This window comes from Mesoplodon mirus (assembly GCF_964341445.2).
Source record: "Mesoplodon mirus genome assembly, chromosome: 2".
NCBI lineage: Eukaryota > Metazoa > Chordata > Mammalia > Artiodactyla > Ziphiidae > Mesoplodon > Mesoplodon mirus.
The window spans coordinates 176,625,464-176,652,455 of NC_138977.1; the positions used below are offsets into that span (position 1 = coordinate 176,625,464).

Here is a 26,992-nt window from a genome sequence, read left to right on the forward strand (position 1 = left end):
TTAATACAGGGGGAATTTTTTGCAGCTTCTTCATCTGCATAGGCAGCTTTGTCAAATAGGTTAACCCAGTTAGCTGAAAGAGTAGCAATTCCTGAAGCCGCTAAACCAGCTACTACTCATAAGAAAGAAAAGTACTTTTGTAGATTTTTCAGGGCTTTTTTCTTAAAATATTCATCTGCTACTAAGCTTTCATCTTTATTTGTGGAAAAGCTTTCCCCGTTTGCCTCAAAACATTAACATGCTAGGAAAAATAGTGTATGAGGCAACATAACTTCCTTTTACACTAGTATCATTCCCCTATTTCTAGTTGCCTAAGAAGTAATTCACAGCAAAGAACATACATTATGGCAGAACAAACTTTACACTTGTTTTGATTTGATTTGTTAAATGTATAGGGTGAGTGGCAGGTGAGTTCAGCTGACGCTTGAACAACTTGGCAGTTAGGGACATCATACCCCTGTGCAGTGGAAAATCCTCATATAGCTTTACAGTTGGCCCTCTGTACCCACAGTTCCGCTTCCTTGGATTTACCCAACCATGGATTGCATGGTATTATGGTATGTATTTATTGGAAAAAAAAAATCCGTGTGTAAGTGGACCTGCATAGTTTAAATCCGTCGTGTGTAAGTGGACCTGCCTAGTTCAAATCCATGTTGTTCAAGGATCAGCGGTATTAATTTTGGAATCAGGAAGACCAGGCTTTGAATTCTGGCTCTATCACTTAAATGTCACTTTCTGCAAGTTACTTGACTTCTTTAAGCCTCAATTTGTGTATCTGTAAAATGGAATTAATTATACCTGTCCATAGAGTTTGGTAGTAAATAAAGGAGATAATTCCTGACAATTTTTTTTACACACTGAATTTACTAATAGTAAGTGTTAGCTCTTAATTTGCAGTTGTCATTTATAATTCATAGTACTCTTCAGAGCATGGCATAACATATACCACTGTCAAGGAATATTTTCAGCAAGTTTAACATTTTTCAAATAATTTTAGATGCTTATCAATTTTATTTAATATAAAATTTGAGAAGGCAGGATTTTGTTTTTACTGTCAAATGTAGGTCACAAGGAAAACAGACACAAAATGTGGTAAATGAGATTTGTATTTTCATTTTTTTGGCAAAGTTTTATATAGGAAACTGGTAAAATAATCAGAAAGTGAAGAAGCTGTAATTGTATTTAGGCTCTTGTGATGTAAGGGGATACAAAAAGGTTTTTTCCTTTAGGTTGCAAAGGAGATTAACTTTTTTCTGTTTAAACGCTGTTAAAAGTTCTATACTGCTTTTGCCTATGATGTGTAGTGGTTTTTAAGGTTTATATTCTCTCTTCCAATTCAAAGCTTTCATTTAACCAAATAAGTTGAACAGGAACTCCATTTAAAACTTCTCATTGATCCTTCTTATTTGATTTGATATTTCCTATTGACATTTTTATTCTTAGTACCATGCACTGAACTATTTTCAACAAATTCTATTGAGGAGTCATTTCTTGAAAACCTGTTACAGGCAAGATCTTTGAACATCTTAAGTTTTATAAAAGATGAGTTAAGACAGTTTGGTCTTTGGCTGTTTGTACCTTAGTGGGGAATCCAGCTATGCTCATAACTTTTACTGTAATATAAAGATGAACATAATGACTCCTATAATAGAGACATTTCACAAGTACAGAAGAAGAAGGAGTGATTAATTTGGACTGGGGATTTCAGCAAAGCCTTCATCAAGGATTTCTTATTCCTCTTCTTATTTTTAAACTTAAAAAAAATTTTTTTTGGCTGCGCTGTGTGGCTTGTGGGATCTTAGTTCCCCGACCAGGGATTGAACCCGGGCCCTCAGCAGTGAAAGCACCGAGTCCTAACCACTGGACCACCAGGGAATTCCCCTTAAACTTTTAAATTATGCTAGAGGAAGGTGAGTTCTGGAAATGTGGAGATGAGATTTTGTTCAGGAATACCTGGGTATATGGAATCTTTAAAAAAAAAAAGTGGTTCTGAAGAACCTAGGGGCAGGACAGGAGTAAAGACGCAGACATAGAGAATGGACTTGAGGACACAGGGAGGGGGAAGGGTAAGCTGGGATGAAGTGAGAGAGTAGCATTGACATATATACACTACCAAACGTAAAATAGCTAGTGTGAAAGAGCTGCATAGCACAGGGAGATCAGCTTGGTGCTTTGTGACCACCTAGAGGGGTGGGATAGGGAGGGTGGGAGGGAGACTCGATTGAGGAGATATGGGGATATATGTATATGTATAGCTGATTCACTTTGTTGTACAGCAGAAACTAACACGCCATTGTAAAGCAATTATACTCCAATAAAGATGTTAAAAAAAAAAAAAAAAGGAGGGCTTCCCTGGTGGCGCAGTGGTTGAGAGTCCACCTGCCGATGCAGGGGACACGAGTTTGTGCCCTGGTCTGGGAAGATCCCACATGCCGCGGAGCGGCTGGGCCCGTGAGCCGTGGCCGCTGAGCCTGTGCGTCCAGCTCCGCAGCGGGAGAGGCCACAACAGTGAGAGGCCCGCATACCGTAAAAAAAAAAAGAAAAGGAATACCTGGGTACTCTCTGTCCTTCGTCCCTCCCAGTCAGGGTGTGGTTCTTGTAGGAGACAGATGAACTAATTAAAAAACCATGAGTGCTCAGTTTGTAAACATTCCTTCAAATGGACGAGAACAAAGTCAGTCGAAGGGTAAGCCTGAGTAGTGGCCGAGTGAGAATGTGGCTGTTTTCTCCCTGGACCTGAGGCGTGTGTCACTGGCAGCTGTGAATGTCATTAGGGAGCCTGAGCCAAGATAAATCTGTGCCAAGATAGGCTGCATGTGCTTCTGCTCTGTGTAGCCAGTGACATTCAGTTAAGTTCTGTATCATTGGATAAATGGAGTAGGAGCCGTATCAGGCCAAATAGATCAGGAGTGAGAGAGATTGTCTGTATAAGCTCTTCCTTATATATATATAACATTTCTTCCTTGAAATGTTATGCAATTAATACAGGAATATATTTTTGTATCATTATTATGATAGTTTAGAAGCCTCCAGTTCTACTTTTTTCCCCAGAGGTAACCAGTTTAAAAATTTTGAGATATATTCTTCCAGACAATTTTCCATATACTTTGGATTTTCTAGAGGGCAGATGGGCTCATATTATTGTATTTGTATGTTACATATTATGTTTACTTTCAAAAGTTAATCATTCTTGAGTTCTTAGCATACATTTAGAATTATTTTTCTTGAGAATTCCCTGGTGGTCCAGTGGTTAGGACTTGGTGCTTTCCCTGCCATGGGCCTGGGTTCCATCCCTGGTCGGGGAACTAAGATGCTGCAAGTTTCATGGCGCGGGTCCCCCCCACCAAAAAAAAATAATTTTCTTTAAAAAAATCTGTGTAGTAGTCCATATTCATAATATAGATGTAACAGAATTTATTAGCCAGTTTGCATTTGGCATACAACTACCTGTGTTTCTCTTTTAGGAACAACGCTCTGTAGTAGCCACATATCCGTGAGTATTTTTGTAGGACATACACTTAGAAGTGGAATTGCTGGTTGCAGGGACATGTACATTTGTAGTTTTGATAGATACTGCCAGCTCCAGAACCTTAAATTAACTCACACCCATATGTATAGCAGTGTGTGAGAGTTGATGACTGGATTTCAATAGGAATTGAGAAGAAGGGACTTCTGTACAGATGGAGAAGTGTGAGAAAAAGCATGGAGGCAGGACAGCCTAGTAAATATGGTGAGACAAAAGGGAGTAAAGAATCTGATGTGTAGAGTATAGGAAGCAAGAAGGGCTTGTGGACAAGTCTAGAAAGGTAGGTTGGATTAAATAGCAAAGTATTTTTACTGTGTTGCTCAGAACTTTAAACTTGAATGGACAATGGGAGCCTTTGGAAAGGTTTTACACATGAGCTTTATTTCAAAAGCAGTAACTGTGAAGGCTAGGTTTTTGATATGGGAAATTGGCTATGAGACTGTTACAGTAATCAAATGCTGTAATGAAGGCCATGACATTAGAAATTAAAGAATCAGATTCAAGCAGTGGTATAGAGTTAAAACCAGTTTGTAAGGTTGGTGGCTTAGGATGAGAACAGAGAAACTGAATGTTGTGGCTATCTGAGTGGGTAGGCGGCACCATTTACAAAAACAAAACTAGAATGAGAAGTAGGTTTGGGGTAAAATAAGGGAAACTTTATTAAAATATAAGGAAGAAGATAATTCACTATCTGCTATTGATGTATTTCCATGATGTGTGTTCAGTTTTTTTTATTGTAGCAAAATATATGTAATGTAAGATTTATTATTTTAACCATTTTTAACTGTACTGTTCAGTGGTATTAGGTGCATTCATGTTGTTGTACAACTATCATCACCATCCATCTCCAGAACTTTTTCCATCTTCCTAACCTGAAACTCTGAAGTTATTAAACAATAACTCTATTCCTCCTTACCCTGAGCCCTTGGTAACCACCATTCTACTTTCTATCTCTATGAATTTGACTGTTCTAGGTACCTCATGAGTGGAGTCATACAGTATTGTCCTTTTGTGACTGACTTATTTCACTTAGCATAATGTCTTCAAGGTTCATCTATGTTGTAGCATGTCAGAATTTCCTACCTTTTTAGGGTAGAATAGCATTCCATTGTATGCACGTACCACATTTAAAAAATCTCTCCATCTCCTGGTGGACATTTGGGTTGCATTTGTTTGAGTTTTTTGTTTGTTTTTATGTTTTTGTTTTTTTCGTGGGGGGAATCTTGGATTTTTTGTTTGTTATTGGAGATTGCATATAATAAAATTGAGTTTGATAAAACTGTGCAAACCACTACAGTCTTGTAGAGACCCACTGTTCGAAATAATGTTTGCTGCCACAAGGATGATTACAGAAAATCATATAAATACTTTGTACAACTCAAATATATTATGACTTTTGGAAAAATGACCTAAAATGCTTATCCTACTAGTGGTAGACACCACAATGGAGGTATAGTATAAAGTTAACCGGACTTAGAAGACTTGAGGTTTTTTTTTTTTTTTTTTTTTTTTTTTTTTTTGCGGTACGTGGGCCTCTCCCGTTGCAGAGGACAGGCTCCGGACGCACGGGCTCAGCGGCCATGGCTCACGGGCCCAGCCGCTCCGCAGCATGTGGGATCTTCCCGGACCGGGGCACGAACCCGGGTCCCCTGCATCGGCAGGCGGACTCTCAACCACTGCGCCACCAGGGAAGCCCAGACTTGAGGTTTTTAATATAATCATTGGATTATTGTGAAGATTAAGTAAAATGTACAAAATTATATACACTTTGAAGTGCCCAAAACAGAGATGGTGTTGTACATGTTCTAGTCTGACTGAAGAACTGCTTGAAGAACTGGAACTATTAGATAGGTGAAATAAAACAGCCCCTGCATCTGATGAAAAAAGTTAAGTGATAAGGTTATCCTAAAATAGGGATGAGTTGTCAAGTGTTACCTGTTAATTTTGAAAGTGTCTCTAAAATCTTGATACTTTGTGGCAGTAATTTTCTAATTGAGGTTAAAATAAGAGCAGTGAGGTGAGAATAAGTATATCAGAGAGGTTTCTTTCTCTTTTTATTCATTACTCCCCAGAAAACACGTATTCACTTTCCAAGCTCTCTGCAGTTCATTTCTATTTAGCAGAGTTGTAATTCTAGACCCACAGCCTGAAATTGTGACTTCTGTTAATACATTTCAACACAGTTCCATCTCAGGAACATGTGTTATGTTTTGGAACTCTTTAATATATCATTTTCCTTCATGTTCCTTTCCTATCATTTGGCATCGGAAAATGAAAAGCCTGAAGAGAACACAAAATCTAGATGAAGCATGGTTATGGAAAATTAAAGCAACAGATCAAAAGAAGTCCTTAGAGACTTTTAAACTAGTTCTTTCTAGTATGGCTAAAGTTATAGGACAGTTCTTTAACTTTATTCATTTCTTTCAGCCTCATTGTAATAGGTAAGCTAATAGAAGGTAGTTGGTAATTTAAATGAGATGCTTAGCATGTGGAAAGCACTTCATATGTGTTGTCTGTCAAATTTATTGTTTCTAATCTATGGGATTGAGACTGAGAAGCATTTTGGTGACTAGAGAGCATCAGATAATAGGTTCCTGTTCTTATCTGAGATTGCCTTTATTATTTTACCTGTGTTTGAATATGGACTGTCTCCCTTAAATTAGTCTCTGTAATTAGAGATTCTTTAAAATATTTTTACCACATTATCGTTTAACAGTGACAGATATAGATGGCAGAGGATGCATAATTAAAACGCTAAGATTATTAGAATACTTTAGTAAATAATACATTTACCTCATTTTTAAAAAATTCCAACTACAAGCAAGAACTAAATAGACTAACTTGACTTGTCATACCTCCCTACTCTTTGCAGAAAGTTCTGATAAACTGTAATAAATTCTGTTAGAATATCTGAGCATATCCAATTTATTATATCCAAACTGAGCTACTGAAACCCCCTCTTTTTTTCCTAATGTATTTTTTCTTCCAGTTTTATTGAGATATAATTGACATACAGCATTGTATGTTTATGGTGTATAGCATAATGATAGCGTACATACATCACAATAAGTTTGGTGAACAACCACGATCTCGTATAGATACAAAGTTAAAGACATGAACCCTCCCCGCCCCAGATCTTCTCCTTAAGTTTTCCCCATCTCATTAAGTAACTTTATCCTTTGGGTTGCTTAGGCTAGAAACCTTGGAGTCACCTGCTCTCTTCCTCTTTTTTCTTCAACTCCATGATCCAGAGTGTCATCAGATGTTGTTAGTTTTGTCTTTAAAATATGCCCGGGCTTCCCTGGTGGTGCAGTGGTTGAGAGTCCGCCTGCCGATGCAGGGGACACGGGTTCGTGCCCCGGTCCGGGAAGATCCCACATGCCGGGAAGATCCCACATGCTGCGGAGCGGCTGGGCCCGTGAGCCATGGCTGCTGAGCCTGCGCGTCCGGAGCCTGTGCTCCGCAATGGGAGAGGCTACAACAGTGAGAGGCCCGCGTACAGCAAAAAAAAAAAAAAGAGTAAATAAGGGCTTTCCTGGTGGCGCAGTGGTTAGGAATCCGCCTGCCAGTGCAGGGGACACGGGTTCGAGCCCTGGTCTGGGAAGATCCCACATGCCGCAGAGCAACTAAGGCTGTGTGCTACAACTACTGAGCCTGTGCTCTATAGCCCACGTGCCACAACTACTGAGCCCGCGTGCCTAGAGCCCGTGCTTGGCAACAAGAGAAGCCACCACTATGAGAAGCCCGTGCACCACAATGAAGAGTAGCCCCTGCTCACCACAACTAGAGAAAGCCCGTGTGCGGCAGCGAGGACCCAACGCAGCCAAAAATAAATAAATAAAATTTAAAAAGTAAATAATAAAATTTGGAAGACTATAAAACAAAATTAAAACTATATAACAGATTAAAGCCTTTTCTGGAGTTTTTAATTTTTATTTTATACGAGAGTATAGTTGATTTACAATGTTGTGTTAGTTTCAGGTGCAGGGCAAAGTGGATCAGTTATACATATACATGTATCTATTCTTTTTCAGATTCTTTTCCCATTTAGTTTATTACAGAATATTGAGTAGATTTCCCTGTACTATACAGCAGGTCCTTGTTGGTTATCTACTGTATACATAGTAATGTGTATATGTTAATCCCAAACTTCTGATTTATCTCTCCCCTCCACCTTTCCCCAGTCTGGAGTATTTTCTGACCTTAGATTCTTTTTTTTTTTTTCCCATTTTATTTTTACTTATTTATTTATTTTACTTTTTATTTTATATTGGAATATAGCCAATTAATAATGTTGTGATAGTTTCAGGTGCACAGCAAAGTGACTCAGCCATACATATACATGTATCCATTCCTTCCCAGACTTCCCTCCCATCCAGGCGGCCACATAACATTGAGCAGAGTTCCTTGTGCTATACAGTAGGTATTTATTGGTTATCTATTGTATATATAATAGTGTGTATATGTTAATCCTGAACTCCTAATTTATCCCTCCCCTGCACCTTTCCCCAACCTGGAGTATTTTCTGACCTTAGATTCTTGATATAATACTTAATTCTTCTTGCTCCTTGTTAAGAAAAGTGAAGTTGCAGGATAAAAATAAAGGAGAAATTATTTGTGAGTCCATCATTTAGAAAGTGATTCACTAATTGTGAAATCCATTTATTGGGTTACAACCAGCATTTTAAGTAAATTCATGATATAAAATAGAATAGATTTTATCTACCTGAATGTGTGTGGCTGTTATGTTAAAACCTACTTTTGGTTGCGATTAGCAGTTTGAAAAACCCTGTTTAATGTTTGCATATGCCTACTAACATTTCTGTGTATGTTTTAAAAATAATGTCTATTCATTTACTTGGGTATTTGAGAATCTACTGTTTCTCCTCCGTACCCTCCCAACCCCCATTCATTGAGTCATCACTATGTGCCAGATACTGTTCTAAGGGATTTACATATATTAGATCCCTTGTCTCCTATTACATGAAATTTTTATCCCAATTTTTCAAAAGGAGAAACTAAGTTACCTAGTGATTAATTAACTTGCTCAGAGTTATATATTGGTAAGTTATGGATCTGGGATTCAAACCCAAGTCCATTCAGAGTCCATTCTTCTAACCACCAGGCTTTATTGCCGGCTGTGTGATGTCACTGTGATAAATGCTGGCGATACATTTGAAATGGTTCTTGATCTCATGGAACTTAACTTATTTATATTTATAAATATATTTATAATTTTCTATACTTTATATATATACATACACATACAACATGTAATATGAGAAAACGCTATTTATCTATCTATCTTATCTATCTATCTGGCTGTGCCAGGTTTTAGTCTCGGTACGTGGGATCTTCATTGCCACTTATGAGATCTTTTAGTTGCGGCATGCAGGATCTAGTTCTCTGATCTGGGGTTGGACGCGGGCCCCTTGCATTGGAAGTGTGGAGTCTTAACCACTGGACCACCAGGGAAGTCCCAACACTATATATAGTTAACTAACCATGTTTATAACTAGAATATTACCATGTTATAAATTTCAACATTACTGACTTATTGCCATCAGATGGATGTGCCATGATGTAATTATTCCTGTGTTGTTGGAAATTACCAGTCCTTGCTTGGTAATATTGCAGTGAGCCTCGGAATGCATTCATTATTGTCATTTCAGCTTACTATGTGAGGCTGTTTATAAAAGCATAGAAGTTTGAAGTTACTGGCGTTTGTTTCAAATTACATTCCTGAAGCTTATGTTTTAGCAGTAACGCTGATCTTATACCTTAATAATCATTGTGTATTATAAATTCAGTAGTCAAAAACAAAACGAACAAAATTCAGTAGTCAAAAAATGGTGTCCATGTTAAATCATCTTCTTTCAAAGTCTCTATTGTCCTTGATATTGTTGCAGCATGTATAAGCCATTTCTAAATAATTTCTTCAAATCACTCGAATATTTGTGTGCCTAACATATTTTAGAGCACATGAGACAAGCACTCCATCACGAACGTTCTGTATTTAGCTATCAGTTGTGTGTCCCAAATGGGGTTTATAACATTTTCACATGCTTAAGTCATTAGTGCCAATTGTGTTCCAGGCTTTGGTGGCTAGATAATAGTTTTACTGAGATGAAAGACAAAAGCTACCCTCTTTGGACACAGCATAGTGAAGGAGGCCATAACAACTGTCATGAAAATGTATTTCTGTCTCTTCCAAAAGAAGTGAAATGTTTTGTAGACAATTGCATAGGGTTTTAATACACATTAATTTTGCAATTAAAGTTATGTAGTTGGGGGACTTCCCTGGTGGCACAGTGGTTAAAACTCCGCCTGCCAATGGAGGGGACATGGGTTCCAGACCTGGTCCAGGAAGATCCCACATGCTGTGGAGCAACTAAGCCCTTGCACCACAACTGCTGAGCCTACGCTCTAAAGCCCTCGAGCCACAACTACTACTGAAGCCCGCGCGCCTGGAGCCCACGCTCCGCAATAAGAGAATTCACCGCAATGAGAAGCCTGCAAACTGCAACGAAGAGTAGCCCCTGCTCGCCGCAACTAGAGAAAGCCCGTGCGCAGCAACGAAGACCCAACGCAGCCAAACATAAGTAAATAAAAAATAAATAAATTTATTAAAAAGTATGTAGTTGGGCATCAGGATTTCTGGGGTTTTTTTTCGGCTGCATTGGGTCTTTGTTGCTGCGTGTGGGCTTTCTTTAGTTGCAGCGAGCAGGGGCTACCCTTCGTTTTGACACTCGGCCTTCTCATTGCAGTGGCTTCTCTTGTGGCGGAGCACGGGCTCTAGGCACAGGGTTTCAGTAGTTGCAGTGCGTGGGCTCAGTAGTTGTGGCTCGTGGGCTCTGGCTCTCAGGCTCAGTAGTTGTGGTGCACGGGCTTAGTTGCTCCACAGCATGTGGGATCTTCCCAGACCAGGGATCAAACCCATGTCCCCTGCGTTATGAGGTGGATTCTTAACCACTGTGCCACCAGGGAAGTCCCTGATGAAGATTTGTAAAGTGACTATTTAATTTCTTCCTGTAACAGTTTTGAACCCTTAAATATGGTAATTCTGCAAAATTTTGTTTCAGCAATTTAAAAAATGGTTTCTTTGAGTCATCTAACTTGTTACCAAAAACACTGGTGTAGTAGTTCTGTTGATCACTTCTGCAGGCAGTTATGGCATGCAACGTGAGTGTTGGTTTCCATTCAAATTTGAAGTTGCTTAGGAGTTTCCTGTCCTTAATTTGGGGAATTTTTCCAGTGCTTTTTGTTACCCTTAGTTTAATCATGGTTTGAAGCATTGTAGAGAGCTGACCATCTGCTCTCTCTCTCCCTCTCTCTCTCTCTCTTTTTTAATTACTGATAATCTGACTGAATGGCCTCACCTCCTTCACCTAATAAATGGTTTGCTTTCCATGAGGCTAAGACTGGTAGCAGTCCATGGGGAAACATGGTAGTGCACCCTCTTAAGGAAAAGAACTTTTATGCTTATTTTTGTTTTGTCAGCTAAAATTTATATTGATAACTACCATGATTTACAAGTCAGCTTTAAAAGATCTTCAAGTGCATAACTTCATGAAAAAACTGGATCTCATTTGTAGGAATCAAATGAACTTTCTGATTTGAGTTATTAAATATGATTCTAAACCTTCTTAGTGGCTTTAGTGAATGTGCATATAGTCTCTTGTTAAAAACCATAGCTAAAAAATCTGTTTATATACACTGACTACATTTTGAGTCAGCAGCATTTATAAAATTAGATTATTGCTAGATCAGCCAGGTTGAAAAATAAAACTTAAGTTTGGATTTGATTTCTTCTGATTGCTTCTGGGAGATAGATTGGCAAAGCAACGTGAGTGTGAGGTTTTTTTTTTTTTTTTTTTTTTTGTGGTACGCGGGTCTCTCACTGCTGTGGCCTCTCCCGCCGCTCTGTGGCATGTGGGATCTTCCTGGACCGGGGCACGAACCCGTGTCCCCTGCATTGTCAGGCAGACTCTCAACCACTGCGCCACCAGGGAAGCCCTGTATCATTTAAATAATGAAGTGTTTTTAATGTTTTTATGTAAGGAAGGTGGAGTGGGGTGAGGAGGAAGGAGGAATCAGGTAACCTGTGAAGGCAATCACAGAGAAGCACTAAAACCTGATAGTTAGCCATGGATCTGTTCATCTATCTGCATGCTCTTTGTAGAAGTAAGCTTTAGAAACTGTAACTTTTTACAGTTTAATGACTTCCATGGAATTAAAATGATTCAGTAATATTAACGCCAGAAGGGGCATTGTTTGAAGGAATCCCTGTTGTGTCTTTTAATGAGTTCCCTTTTATGCAGGTGTGTGGGTGATTTCCAGCTCATTCAACACAGAATAGAATAGTTGGTCAGTGGTGAACCTGGCACCTACCAAGTATTCAGACCTGTCTTTTAGGTTATTTTCATTCCTTGAGAAGAAAACTGAAGAATCAGTTGGAGTAAAGAGATCTGTGGGCTATGGATAGATCTCTATAAAGCAAGGGCTGTCACTCTGACCACTAAGCATGTACTCCTCCTCATTCACATGAGGGTCATATTAAAAATGTTACGTGGTAGTAGCCGTAGCTGCTTTGTTTTTCTTAGCCGTGGCAGCAGTTAACACAGTGCACTCACTAGTGGCTTAACATACCAACACTTAAGTCCTTATTTTTTGTTTTTGTTTTTAAGTCATTGAAATTATGAAACTGTCATTCAAATGGAAGCATTATAGTTCTTCGGAACCATTATGATCTCACAAGGAAAGGAGAATGATACAGATACACTGGCTGAGGTGCTTTGAGGTGCATCGAAGTGTTCCAGCCTGTGGCTTACCTTAACATGTTCTTGAAGTACCATGGCGTGGATTAAAAGGTATGCTTTAGAAATCTTCCAGTGGCCCCAAGGTCATGCATAGAGTGAACACTCATGGTTCTACATTTAATTATTGCATATTTTAAGATATTTTAATATTTAGATTGCAGATGTGGTTATGGAGTTATGGCAAAAAGTATTTTTTGTTGTAAAAAAACCATGTATCACAAGCTTGTTGAGTGATTCCCCCCCCCCTTTTTGAGATATGGTTATAGGAGACACTAGGGTAGATATTTTTGCTAGAGTTTAATAGTAATGGGCTATAGTTTCTTTCACAAAATAGTTTAGGGATTATTCATATGTTAGTCTGTAATTATCTTTCTGGTTTACATCATAGACCAGTTTCTCTGTAGTGCTGTCATTTCAAGGTAGCCTGAACAGGAAATAATTGGATACAGTTCTTCAGTTGGAGTATTAATTTGACCAAACGAAAATAATTTTTACTTGGACCATTTATAGTTTGTGCTTGTTTTTGTCTTTTACAAAGAATTTTTACTGAGAGGAAAATGAGTAATTCTTTACTAATACTGTGATTGTTGTCTTTTCACCACCATATGCATACAGTTAATCTTTCATGTGTTTGTGGTATGTAGTCCCACTGTTACTTGTGGTTGCTAGTAGTGGTAATTCTAGGCTTCATATTACCCACTTAACCATCAAAAATCTTTAAGGTTTTTATGTTCATAACATTTTATTTGAGTGATGTAGTCAAAACCATTTCTTAATTATTGGAAACCTTGGAAACCTAATTTTGTACTGTTTGCTTGCTACTGAATGTTTTCTTGGGGTAGTGGAAGTGAATCAACCCAGGGAGAATGCTGAGTTCATAATGTTACATTGGGTTCAAAATTCTTTATCTTTTAGGTAATGAAGGAAAACATGTTGGGAAGATAGATGTTTAAATCATGGGTATATAAATATAATAGAAATACGTTGGTGAAGCCTGTAATTTTTATCATTTAGTCTACCTTATGTTAAGATCCTTTTGACATGTCAGCAGTTAAATTATTAATGGAATTTAGTGATTAAACCTAAGACAAAACTGCTTTATATTAAATTCTGGTCTGTAATGACAGTGAATCAAGTTTCAAGGTGAAGTCAGCTGCCTGTTAACCAAGTTCAACCAGGTATTTTATGTCCAATACAACAGTGTCTACTCTCCAAAAAGATCTTTTCTTTGGCTGGAGATGGTATTTGATACATTGTTTACAAAATATATTTCTCCATAATATTTGCCACTTCAACTTAAAAAAAAATTTCTTTTTAGGGTAGTACTTGGGCATCTGTTTGTTTTGTTTTAATGCCACAGAGGATTCTTGATGCACAGCCAGATTTGGGAACTCCTTTCTCTTTGGAAGAGTTTATAGCTTAGTGGTTAAGAGCTTAGATTCTGCGGCCAGCTGATCTGTGTTTCAAATCTGGCACTACTTTTTTTGTTTTGACAGGTTGAAAGAATGATCTGGAAAAAAAATAAACTTGTGTATTAAAAATATAATACCGTAATTATATAATTATATATTGCATTATATATGTGTGTGTGTATATGTATGTGTATATATACACACACATATATAAATAACATTTAGCGTAGGATTGAGCATGCAAGAAGCCAGTGTTAGATTAACAGTGATGATGATTATTTTTAAATTTATTTATTTTATTTATTTTTGTCTGCGTTAGGTCTTTGTTGCTGCCCGCGGGCTTTCTCTAGTTGCGGTGAGTGACTTTTCGTTGTGGTGCGCGGGCTTCTCATTGCGGTGGCTTCTCTTGTTGCAGAGCACAGGCTCTAGGCGCATGGGCTTCAGTAGTTGTGGCTCGCGGGCTCTAGAGCACAGGCTCAGTAGTTGTGGCGCACGGGCTTAGTTGCTCTGCAGCATGTGGGATCTTCCTGGACCAGAGCTCGAACCCATGTCCCTTGCATTGGCAGGTGGATTCCCAACCACTGCGCCACCAGGGAAGCCCGATGATGATTATTAAATGCCAGATCAGGAACCTCTTTTTTGCGGGGTGAGATGCTATTACATTATTTCTTTTCCTGAATCTTATACTTTCTTCTATGATCTTCCTAGAGTTAAATAAACAATCACTCTTTGACTAATGTTTTCAATTCTTTGAGCTTTTTCTCATCAGTGAAAGAAGGTGGCCACTAGAGACTGGTAATTTATCTCTGGTCCTCTTATCCTGCTAGGTCGATTTGTGTGTCCTCTAAAGCTGTGTTTTTCAAATTGCAGGTTTCAGCCCATTCATTAGTGGGTCAAGAACTCCATTTAGTTGGTTGAGAACTCGATTTAGTGGGGGTTATGATCAGCATTAATACATGTACTGTAATAGAAAATAAAATCAGTGCAGTGAATGTAGAAAAGAGCATTTTAAAAAAAAACTTGTTTCATTTTTTTAAAAAAGCTGAAATAAATAAGATATATGCACATTTATGTGTATGTTGCTTGGATCGTTTTGGTTCCACTAAGTGTATGCCTCCCGTAGTCACAGATGTCCCTGAGATGTGGTATTAGGTTTATATTGTTTTTCCTTGCTGAGAAAAAGTGACCAGGATAGGTTCCAGTCTGTGGCTTTTAATGGTATGCCATACTCTCTATATCATCTTCAAGGATCTCCCTACCATGCTTTGCGTTTGAAGTGAAGTTTATTACAGGAGAATATCTAAGGAGCAGGGAGAAACGGGGAACATAATAGCAGCAGCTGATGAGTGGCATTAACTAAGGATATTTTGTCAAGTAATCTAGTAAACTACCCCTTGGCATGCATTCTGTTAATGCGTTAATCAACTCATAGATCAGTGGTTTTCAAACTGCCAGTGGTAGCCCATTCTGGAGTCAATTCAATAAGTTGCTGCCCTCCCCTACTCCCCCCTCACCCTGCAAATTATATGAAGCAGAAAAGAACAGAATAGGAAATGTCATGAATGGATCATATGATATAGTTCTATAAAACTCTTGTTTTGAGGGTATGTATGTGTACTGTATTGCAGACCTAAGTTCTGGTAATGATCATCTGGGAAACTGTATGGCACTCAGTCTTATAAATCTATATTGCCAAACTGACCTCAGCCAGAGAAGACTTCAGATATCTAAAACAGGATTGTTAGCTCAGTAGTTTTCTCTCTGACAGTAGGAAACAGTTAGCTATGAAACCTTGTTTTTGTTTTTTGTTGTGTTATTTGGGGTGTGTGTGTATGTGTGTGTGTGTGTGTGTTTTCTTGCTTGCTTGCCCTCGTAAATATTTAAAGGCTCATAGGTAAGAAATTTATAATATTTCCTAGTTGTGAAGGAATTTACTCTTTCTTTGCATTGATGAAAATGACCCATGCAATTAAAAAGTACAAAAAAACTGATGATGCATACTAAAATCCACCCACTTCATTTTCCCATTCCTTATATCTTAGGACTTTTTCATATACCAGGTACTTCTTTACTTCAGAAGGTAAATATAAAAGTTTAATGTTGCAAAAAAAATTAACCTTAAATTAGATATGTCACAAATATTTAAGGTAGTCAAATGTTAGAACTTCTGTTTTTGTGAGGATTTTGATAATATTTAAAATTTTATTTTTCTTGGATTAGTGCCTCTGCCTATTCCAGTGTCCTCATAACAGCAGATATTTGCTTTACAGATATATTGAACAAGATCACAGAGTTTCTGGTGAATATTTTTAAAAAAACAAAGCTTCAGAGTAGTACAGTATCAGCATATTCATGTTTTAAGATTGTGTTTGAAATACAGTTTCCTCCTTCCTAGAAAACAATACGAGAATGAAGATTTCTGGTAAATTGTTTCACAACAATGGAATTTGTACATTACTTTTCTACACTTGGGAGTTGAACAATGGATAAAATCTTTGCCAAAATAAGAGGCCAAAAGATAATAAGTACAATTCATGTTTCTCTGCAAGTTCTTGGAAATTGAGTCAAAAACATATATAGTTCCTGCTCTGAATTGGGTACGATGTATTAAACCTAGAAATTATCTTTTGGAATTACAGAAGGTAGGTAAAGAAATCCCACCTCCCTCCCGCCCCGTGGGTTAACTGCCTTCATGATGGTGGCTTGTCTTTGCGTCAGTGCGTAAAGACATACTGTTGCTCGTGATGTGGGCAGGGAACAAGAGCCTGTGGATTCAGAGAATGGGAGAGTTGAATCCCTTTTTTCTTATTACTGTTTCCCCAAGTGTCCCCCCGCCCCCACCCCAACCTGGTCTTCTCCCAGACTGTCCAACCTTTTCTCCTCTTATCAGTAGCATTGCTTAGCTTTTCATCATTATTTCAGTCATATTTACTTCCAGCGTCATCACTTTCTGTCTCATGCTGCTTATCCTGTTGAGTGCAAGGTTTCATGTTGTCACCTTGTGGCATTTGTGCACAACTGTGTTCCTTTTACTTTGGTTATCATAACGCACAAGAGCAGCTTGTCATCTTTTTCTTTCAAAGATTTTTCCTCCTAAAGCGTAGTGTATTTTTTTATTTTTAAAAATATTTATTGATTTATTTGGCTGTGCCGGGTCTTAGTTGTGGCAGGCGGGACCTTAGTTGTTGCGAGTGGGATCTTTTGTTAGTTGCAGCATGCAGGATCTTTAGTTGCGGCACATGGGATCTAGTTCCCTGACCAGGGATTGAACCTGGGCCCCCTGCACTGGGAGCATGGAGTCTTAGCCACTGGACCATCAGGGAAGTCCCTGAAGTGTAGTTTAGGAAGAAACTAAACTACCTTCTAGTTTAGCTGGCCAAGAACTGAGAGAACTGACCGGAGGCAGCACCCCAACTGCAGGTCTAGGATTAGAAGAAAGAGCATGTTATAAATTACTGAGTCAGCTGTTAGATATGGCTCCAGTATACTTTTGGTTACTGAAAACAAGTCAAAAACACCCTCTTAGAATGAAGGTTAAATTCTTTGAGAGTATTTAAAAAGATGTTTTAGGGCTTCCCTGGTGGCGCAGTGGTTGAGAGTCTGCCTGCCGATGCAGGGGACACGGGTTCGTACCCCGGTCCGGGAAGATCCCACATGCCGCAGAGTGGCTCGGCCCGTGAGCCATGGCCGCTGAGCCTGTGCGTCCGGAGGCTGTGCTCCGCAACGGGAGAGCGGGAGAGGCCACAACAGTGAGAGGCCCGCATACCACCAAAAAAAAAAAAGATGTTTTAGATTCTGAAGATAACAAAGTTTAAAAAATCTTTTACGTAAATGGTAGTATTGTTAGAAATAGGCACTTTCTCAAACTAATTTATATTTCATTACTTTGAAAAATAATACTGTTTTGCATTTTAATGGGATCTGGGATATCTATTAAAAGGGTACTTTAGAACCCATCTCTAGTATGAACCTAATTGAAAAGTGGTATATGCTGTGTCAGTAATTGTCATGAAAATCAGGGAATCTCTTTCTTTTGAAAAATACAGTGAAGTCAGTTGATCTTGTTCTATTGAATTGTTAGGGGCTTATGAGGAGTGTAGGTAGTTGAGCAGGAAAATGTGCATGCATTCTTTCTTTGAAATGCCAAACTTGTCACTTCAGTGAGAGGTACAGCTTTCATTATGGAGACCATATCTTGTGTAGACAGGTTTCTACACCTCAGAATGAGTGAGCTCTGTGAGGCTCTGATAGCTGATGAAGAGGGAACGGCAATTAAAATCATGCAGCTTTAACAGACCTCTACAAGTTTTTGGGTGTTGCTTTAACAATTATCAGATCAACATACAATCTTGAAAGATAATGACTGAAAATGTGCTGGTTTAGCAGATAGTGGTCAGGAAGGGCAACTGCCTCCTTCCCCCTGCCCCTTAATTATTTGTTATAAGGAATCCTGGGGATTCCTGGGGTGGGGGAGATAGGACAGAAAACACTTTCAAAGCATTTACTTTGATTGAGTGCTTTTGTGTTTTATCACAGCAATGGGTGGGTGAAGGTGATTAATAATGTAAGTACAAGTGCTGGTGATAGCAGCTAGATTAATTAAGTGTGCATGAAATTTAACTTTATTAGAATTCCTTTATTGTTGAAATTCCTGTGGAAAAAGTACTCTGAGAAATTCTAGCCTAGGGGCAGGGATAGGGCAGAGGCAGGTAACATAAATTTATAAAACAGGTGTGACTTGGAACAGGTAGAATCCACTGAAAGCATTCACTTTTGAAATAAAAGCTGTAGCTTCCTCTGCAGGGAGCCAGTTTCCAATCCTACCCCTCCCCAACCCCCCACCCCTCTACATTATACAGATTTTTATTTTGTTGACTCCTGTATCCCCAGCCCCAGGACAGTGACTAGTCATAGCAGGTACTCAGTAAATATTTGTTGAATGAATGAACTTTTTGATAATACTAGATTTTTAAGACATGCATCTGTCCTGTCATGGCAGAACATGCCATTCTTTTATTAACTAACCTCTTACTTTACAAATAGAATGAGTGGATATATAAGGAGGTAGTCTTTTTAAAATTATTTATTTATTTATTATTTTATTTTAAAAATTTTATTTATAGGGCCTCCCTGGTGGCGCAGTGGTTGAGAGTCCGCCTGCCAATGCAGGGGATACGGGTTCGTGCCCCGGTCTGGGAGGATCCCATATGCCGCGGAGCGGCTGGGCCCGTGAGCCATGGCCGCTGAGCCTGCGCATCCGGAGCCTGTGCTCCGCAACGGGAGAGGCCACAACAGTGAGAGGCCCGCGTACGGAAAAAAAAAAAAAAAAAAAAATTTTTATTTATAGATTTTTGGCTGCGTTGGGTCTTCTTTGCTGTGCGGGCTTTCTCTAGCTATGGCGACGGGGGCTTCTTTTGTTGCGGAGCATGGGCTCTAGGCGCGTGTGCTTCCGTAGTTGTGGCTCGCGGGCTCTAGAGCACAGGCTCCGTAGTTGTGGTGCACGGACTTAGTTGCTCCGTGACATGTGGGATCTTTCTGGACCAGGGATCGAACCCGTGTCCCCTGCATTGGCAGGTGGACTCTTAACCACTGTGCCACCAGGGAAGTCCCTAGTTTTATCTTAATTGTACAGTTTTGTCATCAGTTAGCTCTTTTGTGAGTTGGGGTTTGTATGTCTAAAGGCCGAGAAAATCTGAGTGCATAATAGCTAACATTTAGTGGGCATTGCACTTACAAAATGCCCCTTTTCACGTGTTTTACAGGTATTAACTCGATCTTCACGCAGCTCTCCAAGTTGTTACAATTAACTTTCCTATTTTACAGATGTGGAGACTGAAGAAACTCTAGAATAACTGGAGTTACAGAGAAAGGGCTGGAGTGTTTTCTGTGTTAGAAAGTCCTGAACTTTGGTGGAGTAAAACTTGGAAATAGTTTACACAATAATTCAACATATTTTTCTCACAATGGTAGATATCCAAGTGTGAGATTTTTTTAATAGGGAAAGACGTTTGTGATCTGTGCTCATATCCCACAGAAGAAAAGCTTTGTATTTGAATGAAAATATTTCCATATTTGGTATTGACCAGATTTGGTTTGTTAGGAGGTGGACAGTTGCCCTTTTATGGCCACTAGACACTCCATTGCTCTCTTTTTTGTCTCTTCCACTTGGTGGCCTCTGACACTTCCTCGAGCAATCTTTTTTTTCTCTTCCATATTTTTTACTGCTCTCTTACACTGCAGTCTTCTCTCTTCCTTCTTCCTTCCTATTTCTCAGCCCTCTCTCTCCCTCATTTACATGCAACCTAAATGAATAAGAATATTAGCTCTACATTCTTACTGTTCAGAGTAACATGTGAATGTGCTTTATTTTTAAAACATCTTTATTGGAGTACAATTGCTTTACAGTGGTGTGTTAGTTTCTGCTGTATAACAAAATGAATCACCTGTACATATACATATGTCCCCATATCTCCTCCCTCTTGCGTCTCCCTCAACACTCCTTATCCTACCCCTCTAGGTGGGCACAAAGCACCGAGCTGATCTCCCTGTGCTATGTGGCTGCTTCCCACTAGCTATTTATTTTACATTTGGTAGTGTATATATGTCTACGCTACTCTCTCACTTCGTTTTAGCTTACACTTCCCCCTCCCCGTGTCCTCAAGTCCAGTGAATGTGCTTTTGAGTCCGAGAACCTGGCAAAGCAAGTGAGAAATGAGGATGCTATGAAAATAACATAGAATATAGGTCCTAGGAAGTTGTCCAAAAGTGAAGAGGGCTGACTCAGGACAAAGTAATATTCCTCTTTCAGAATAAACAGTCATTGAGTATAATGGCCAGACAAGTAGGATTAATTTTTTGGTAGGAATACTGGAAACAAACCAAGGCATTGACGAATATCCAGGAAAACAGTCAGCAGTTAGAATGACCCCCCTTTGACTTTGATTTTCATTCCAGAGTTCAAATTTATACTTAGGGCTTCCCTGGTGGCGCAGTGGTTGAGAGTCTGCCTGCCGATGCAGGGGACACGGGTTCATGCCCCGGTCCAGGAAGATCCCACATGCTGCGGAGCGGCTGGGCCCGTGAGCCATGGCCGCTGGGCCTGCACGTCCGGAGCCTGTGCTCCGCAACGGGAGAGGCCACAACAGTGAGAGGCCCGCGTACCACGAAAAAAAAAAAAACCTGTGTGAAATTGTTGAAGACTTACACCTGGTGTATGTAAGTTTTCCTAGCAATTAGTTTTAGACTCAACAAAATTACATGAAAGAACATAAACTTCTAAGGACCTCTTTTCAGCTGTATTGTTTGTAGCCCCATTTAGATCTTGATACCACTTCCTAATAGAATCTGTCAACAACATGGATTATCACTTTTTTGAAGTGGCAGCGTACCACATTAAACTACACTGCTGTTGTAGAGCGAGTAACAGTAATTATCTATAGCATGGTGTCTTTCCAGGGCATTCTCTATGGGAAAAGTAGACAGTTTCATTAGGGTGAGGAAATTAATCATCATTTTAGCTCTTTGGACTTGGTAAAATAGTTAATTCCTTTTTCTTCTCTTATAAAATTTGTGAAGTTAGTATGAACTCGTTTGGTGGACCATTTATAATTTTTTCCTCCACTGTAGAAAATAACTTAGACATTTCAGATCAGTTTGTTCATAATCATTCGTTAATTCAAAATAGTTGGTCTAAATAATATTATAGTTTAAGAAGTACAATTCTTGACAGTGTTTTGTTTTGTTATCCTTTTTTTAACAGATGACTTGCTATTGTTATGGTTCATTCGTTTAGTGAGCACACACTGTGTACAGAATTGCATTTGAAAACTTAATATTTTATGCAGTTGAGTCAACTTTAATTATGAACAATACATGCTTATAGCGTTGGTCATATTTCTCTTATGTACACTAATGCCATTAAAATTTGTCCAGCATAAAAGTTACAGCCTAAAAAATCCCCTGTGCATCTTCAGTTTATTATGGAAACAGGTTGGCATTTTCTTCATTACTGGGATACTTATAATTCTTTAAAGGCTCTAGATTTGACTAATTCCTAGAGCTGTTAACACAGTCAGATTTTCCTGGTTTATTTAAATGTGGCATCGTTCTGTATTCCGTAGTTGGATTACTACAGCATTTCATCCTTGAGAATCAGCAGTTCTGGTTTGCTGAGAAATAGTTTACAGGTTAAGAAGTGATTTTTCTGAAACATTTAAATAAATTTTCATATGATATGTGGTTTGTTTAATGGAAAAAAGCAAATAGAAGTTAAAATTGGGGGAAAAACAATTATTTTGCGAAGGCAAAGTAAAGTTGTTTAAAGACTAGACTATGGCTTCCTTATATATTTATATGTAATCTTCAATCTTAGTATGATGAGTGTGTAATCAGAAACAGAGGAAAGTCCTACCTTGTGACTTTGAGCTTCAGTTTTCCCTTCTAAGTTTGAAATAATGCCTATCAGAATTGTTAATGAGAGTTAAATGAGAGCATATATAAGCAGATATATTCTGTTTGTTTTTATGTGCTTGTCTGTTTTACTGCATGAGGCCAGTTTAGGATGCTATGGATATAAAAGTTGTAATAAGAGCTTCATCTAACCTTATGGAATCAGGGAGTGGAGATACAGAAGATAATTTGGGAATGCAACTGATAGCATTTGTCAATGAATTGCTTGTGATGGAAGACAAGAATGAGGGGAAGAGGTCAATAATACTAGTACTGTAGAGAAGAGAGACCACCATGTCTTTAGGGAACATACATGTGTAGAAGTTGGTGAGAAAGGAATGTTAAGAATTAGCTGCTGCAATGGAGCAGCTCATCTTTAAAGAAAAACTGTGTCCTCCTATTTTCTAGTTAGACAGCTGATGTTAGGGCAGTTGACTAGCCAGTTAACTAGTAAATTTGTAACACAACAGCTTTGCAGTTTACATAATTTGAATTCATAGCACAGCAAAATACCAAGTAAATATATAGCATGAATGGCCCAAACTGTGACAGTTAAGTCTACACCTGCTAAGAGTATAGACTTGTTTTCCTCATTGCTGCTATCAAATCCCAAGGCTTTTGCCTCCTGTTTTGTGTTTTACTACTATAGTTTACTCATGGTCTATACTTTTAATCACTTTATGGTGATTCTCAATTCAGAATCTTTCTTTTGCCTGTGCCGAGCCAAGGCTCCTCAGATGGTTGTTGAAGTATTAGGCTGCCTATTGTACCACCCAAGGCAAAGCAGTTTGCTGCCAGATTTTGTACCATCAACCTCTGTGCCCGTGTTGTGTATTCCCCTTGCAGAGCCCCATGGCCTCCTTGTGAGGCTTGCGTGAGCAGATGCTAGGTGCTGGGCTTGCCTTTTTGGTTCTAGCAGTGTATGAAAGCACGACAGGTTAATGGCTCAGATAAGGTTTGGCAGAAAAGCCATTCTTTAAGCTTTGAATTGTGGTTAAGACCACTTCTTCAGAGTGGTTTTTGGCTTTACCACAAATGTAGGTTTGATCGTTATAACATGACGTGATAACAGAAAGTTAAGTTACGGTTCAAAAGAAATGTATTGTTTTGGGTATAAACATTCAAGCAGAAAGGCATTTCCTTATTCGTGCAGTGGTGTTATAAAATACGTTCTGGAAATCTTTTCTTCCCTATTCTGAATATACAAATTTTGACCACCTTATTATTTTTGTTTATTGAATAGTCTCCCTTCACTGTCCTATTTTGCATGTTTTAAAATGATAATTGCCATCTTTTATTTTTTTCCCTTAGGGACAGGCTTCTTTGAAAAGGTTTAACTCCTTGTAAATCTGAATCGTAGCCTTTCCTTTATGAATTAGACCTTATTTTGGCTACACATCCATAAGTGTTCTGGTCTGTGTATTTAAAAGAGAAATACAAGGCAGATGCACTGCAGAATTCAAATACTTCAGAATACCAAACTGTATCCTAGAGGTTTGGCTGTTTAAGAAATTGGCCAAAAAATGGTTTGATAGAGGTTGGGCTGGTACTGTCTTTGTAATTTTTAGAAAATTGAATTTTCTATGTATTCTTGGTCCTTTTCAACTCAGAAAAAAATGTATTTTGTGAAATTATGATTGATAGGGTAGACACTATCACATGAACAATATAACATGTTGTCTTTGTGCAGGGAATATGAAAGAGTAATCATCAAAAATTTGACATACAGATATGCGTGAACATGCGTGTCTGTTTATGCCATAGCTAAGGTATGGCTCCCACAGCAGATGTCTTTAGACTTCCTGAATTTTATGCATTTATAGCTTTAGAAAAGATTTTTTCACTTTCTAGTTATCAAAGAAAAAATTATCCTTTACAATTATAAAATTTAGTCAGTAGCGGAAGTATTGGGAGCATAATGAAAGGTTTCCTTTCAGGTTGTTTGTTGACCCCTCACTGAAGCAAAACGGGTCTGTACTATAGCATAGAAACTTTTAGGGTCAGTTAGTACATTTAAAAATCTTTTATAATTTTTATATTCATACCTCTTCATATGTTAGTATCCAGAATTGAACTGTAATTAAATTCTATCTTACTGCAGACTATATGGAAAATCATGGACATTATACTCTAGTTACATTTTTTTAAATTTAATTTAATTTTTTTATACAGTAGGTTCTTATTAGTCATCCATTTTATATACATGAGTGTATACATGTCAATCCCAATCTCCCAGTTCATCACACACACACCCCAACCCCCTCCGTTTTCCCCCCTTGGTGTCCATACGTTTGTTCTCTACATCTGTGTCTCTGTTTCTGCCCTGCAAGCTGGTTCATCTGTACCATTTTTCTAGGTTCCACATATATGCGTTAATATATGATATTTGTTTTTCTCTTCCTGACTTACTTCACTGTGTATGACAGTCTCTAGATTCATCCAGGTCTCTGCACATGACCCAATTTTGCTCCTTTTTATGGCTGAGTAATATTCCATTGTATATATGTACCACATCTTCTTTATCCATTCATCTGTTGATGGGCATTTAGGTTGCTTCCATGACCTGGCTATTGTAAATAGTGCTGCAGTGAACATTGGGGTGCATGTGTCTTTTTGAATTATGTTTTTCTCTGGGTACATGCCCAGTAGTGGGATTGCTGGGTCATATGGTAATTCTGATTTTAGTTTTTTAAGGAACCTCCATACTGTTCTCCGTAGTGGCTGTATCAATTTACATTCCCACCAACAGTGAAAGAGGGTTCCCTTTTCTCCACACCCTCTCCAGCATTTGTTGTTTGTAGATTTTCTGATGATGCCCATTCTAACTGTTGTGAGGTGATACCTCATTGTAGTTTTGATTTGCATTTCTCTAATGATTAGTGATGTTGAGCAGCTTTTCATGTGCTTCTTGGCCATCTGTATGTCCTCTTTGGAGAAATGTCTATTTAGGTCTTCTGCCCATTTTTTGATTGGATTGCTTGTTTTTTTTAATATTGAGCTGCATGAGCTGTTTGTATATTTTGGAGATTAACCCTTTGTTGATTCGTTTGCAAAAATTTTCTCCCATTCTGAGGGTTGTCTTGTCTTGTTTGTAGTTTCCTTTGCTTTGCAAAAGCTTTTAAGTTTCATTAGGTCCCATTTGTTTCTTTTTGTTTTTATTTCCATTACTCTAGGAGGTGGATCAAAAAAGATCTTGCTGTTATTTATGTCATAGAGTGTCCTTCCTATGTTTTTCTCTATGAGTTTTATAGTGTCTGGTCTTACATTTAGGTCTCTAATCCATTTTCAGTTTATTTTTGTGTGTGGTGTTAGGGAGTGTTCTAATTTCATTCTTTTACATGTAGCTGTCCAGTTTTCCCAGCACCACTTATTGAAGAGACTGTCTTTTCTCCATTATATATCCTTGCCTCCTTTGTCATAGATTAGTTGACCATAGGTGCATGTGTTTATCTCTGGTCTTTCTATCCTGTTCCATTGATCTATATTTCTGTTTTTTGTGCCAATACCATATTGTCTTGATTACTGTAGCTTTGTACTATAGTCTGAAGTCAGGGAGTCTGATTCCTCCAGCTTCCTTTTTTTCCCTCAAGACTGCTTTGGCTATTCGGGGTCTTTTGTGTCTCCATACAAATTTTAAGATTTTTTTTGTTCTAGTTCTGTAAAAAATGCCATTGGTAATTTGATAGGGATTGCATTGAATCTGTAGATTGCTTTGAGTAGTATAATCATTTTCACAACATTGATTCTTCCAGTCCAAGAACATGGTGTATCTCTCCATCTGTCAGTATCATCTTTAATTTCTTTCAACAGTGTCTTATAGTTTTCTGCATACAGGTCTTTTGCCTCCCTAGCTAGGTTTATTCCTAGGTATTTTATTCTTTTTGTTGCAGTGGTAAGTGGGAGTGTTTCCTTAATTTCTCTTTCAGATTTTTCATCATTAGTTTATAGGAATGCAAGAGATTTCTGTGCATTAATTTTGTATCCTGCAACTTCACCAAATTCATTGACTAGCTCTAGTAGTTTTCTGGTGGCATCTTTAGGATTCTCTGTGTATAGTATCGTGTCATCTGCAATCAGTGACAGTTTTACTTCTCCTTTTCCAATTTGTATTCCTTTTATTTCTTTTTCTTCTCTGATTGCCATGGCTAGGACTTCCAAAACTATGTTGAATAATAGTGGCGAGAGTGGACGTCCTTGTCTTGTTCCTGATCTTAGAGGAAATGCTTTCAGTTTTTCACCATTGAGAATGATGTTTGCTGTGGGGTTGTCATATATGACCTTTATTATGTTGAGGTAGGTTCCCTCTATGCCTAGATTCTGGAGGGTTTTTATCATAAATGGGTGTTGAATTTTGTCAGAAGCTTTTTCTGCATCTATTGAGATGATCATATGGTTTTTCTTCTTCAGTTTGTTAATATGGTGTATCACATTGATTGATTTGTGTATATTGAAGAATCCTTGCATCTCTGGGATAAATCCGACTTGATCATGGTGTATGATCCTTTTAATGTGTTGTTGGATTCTGTTTGCTAGTATTTTGTTGAGGATTTTTGCATCTGTATTCATCAGTGATATTGGTCTGTAATTTTCTTTCTTTTGTGGTATCTTTGTCTGGTTTTGGTATCAGGGTGATGGTGGCCTCATAGAATGAATTTGGGAGTTTTCCTTCCTCTGCAATTTTTTGGAAGAGTTTGAGAAGGATGGGTGTCAGCTCTTCTCTAAATGTTTGATAGAATTCACCTGTGAAGCCGTCTCGTCCTGGACTTTTGTTTGTTGGAAGATTTTTA

The 26,992-nt window shown here is 38.4% G+C and overlaps 1 protein-coding gene across 4 annotated transcripts in view; it reads left to right on the forward strand.

Moving 5' to 3' along the window:
- The window catches only part of LOC309794972 (recombining binding protein suppressor of hairless), a 114,638-nt gene that overhangs the window by 26,518 nt on the left and 61,128 nt on the right, over positions 1-26,992 (forward strand). For 2 of the 4 annotated variants that reach the window (XM_082606925.1, XM_082606924.1), the window contains exon 2: positions 12,214-12,396. The exons of the other annotated variants lie outside the window; for them this stretch is intronic. In XM_082606925.1, coding sequence (XP_082463051.1) covers positions 12,380-12,396 — 17 coding nt within the window. In that variant the 5' untranslated portion in view covers positions 12,214-12,379. The remainder of the gene's footprint in view (positions 1-12,213; positions 12,397-26,992) is intronic. 4 annotated transcript variants of the gene reach the window in all.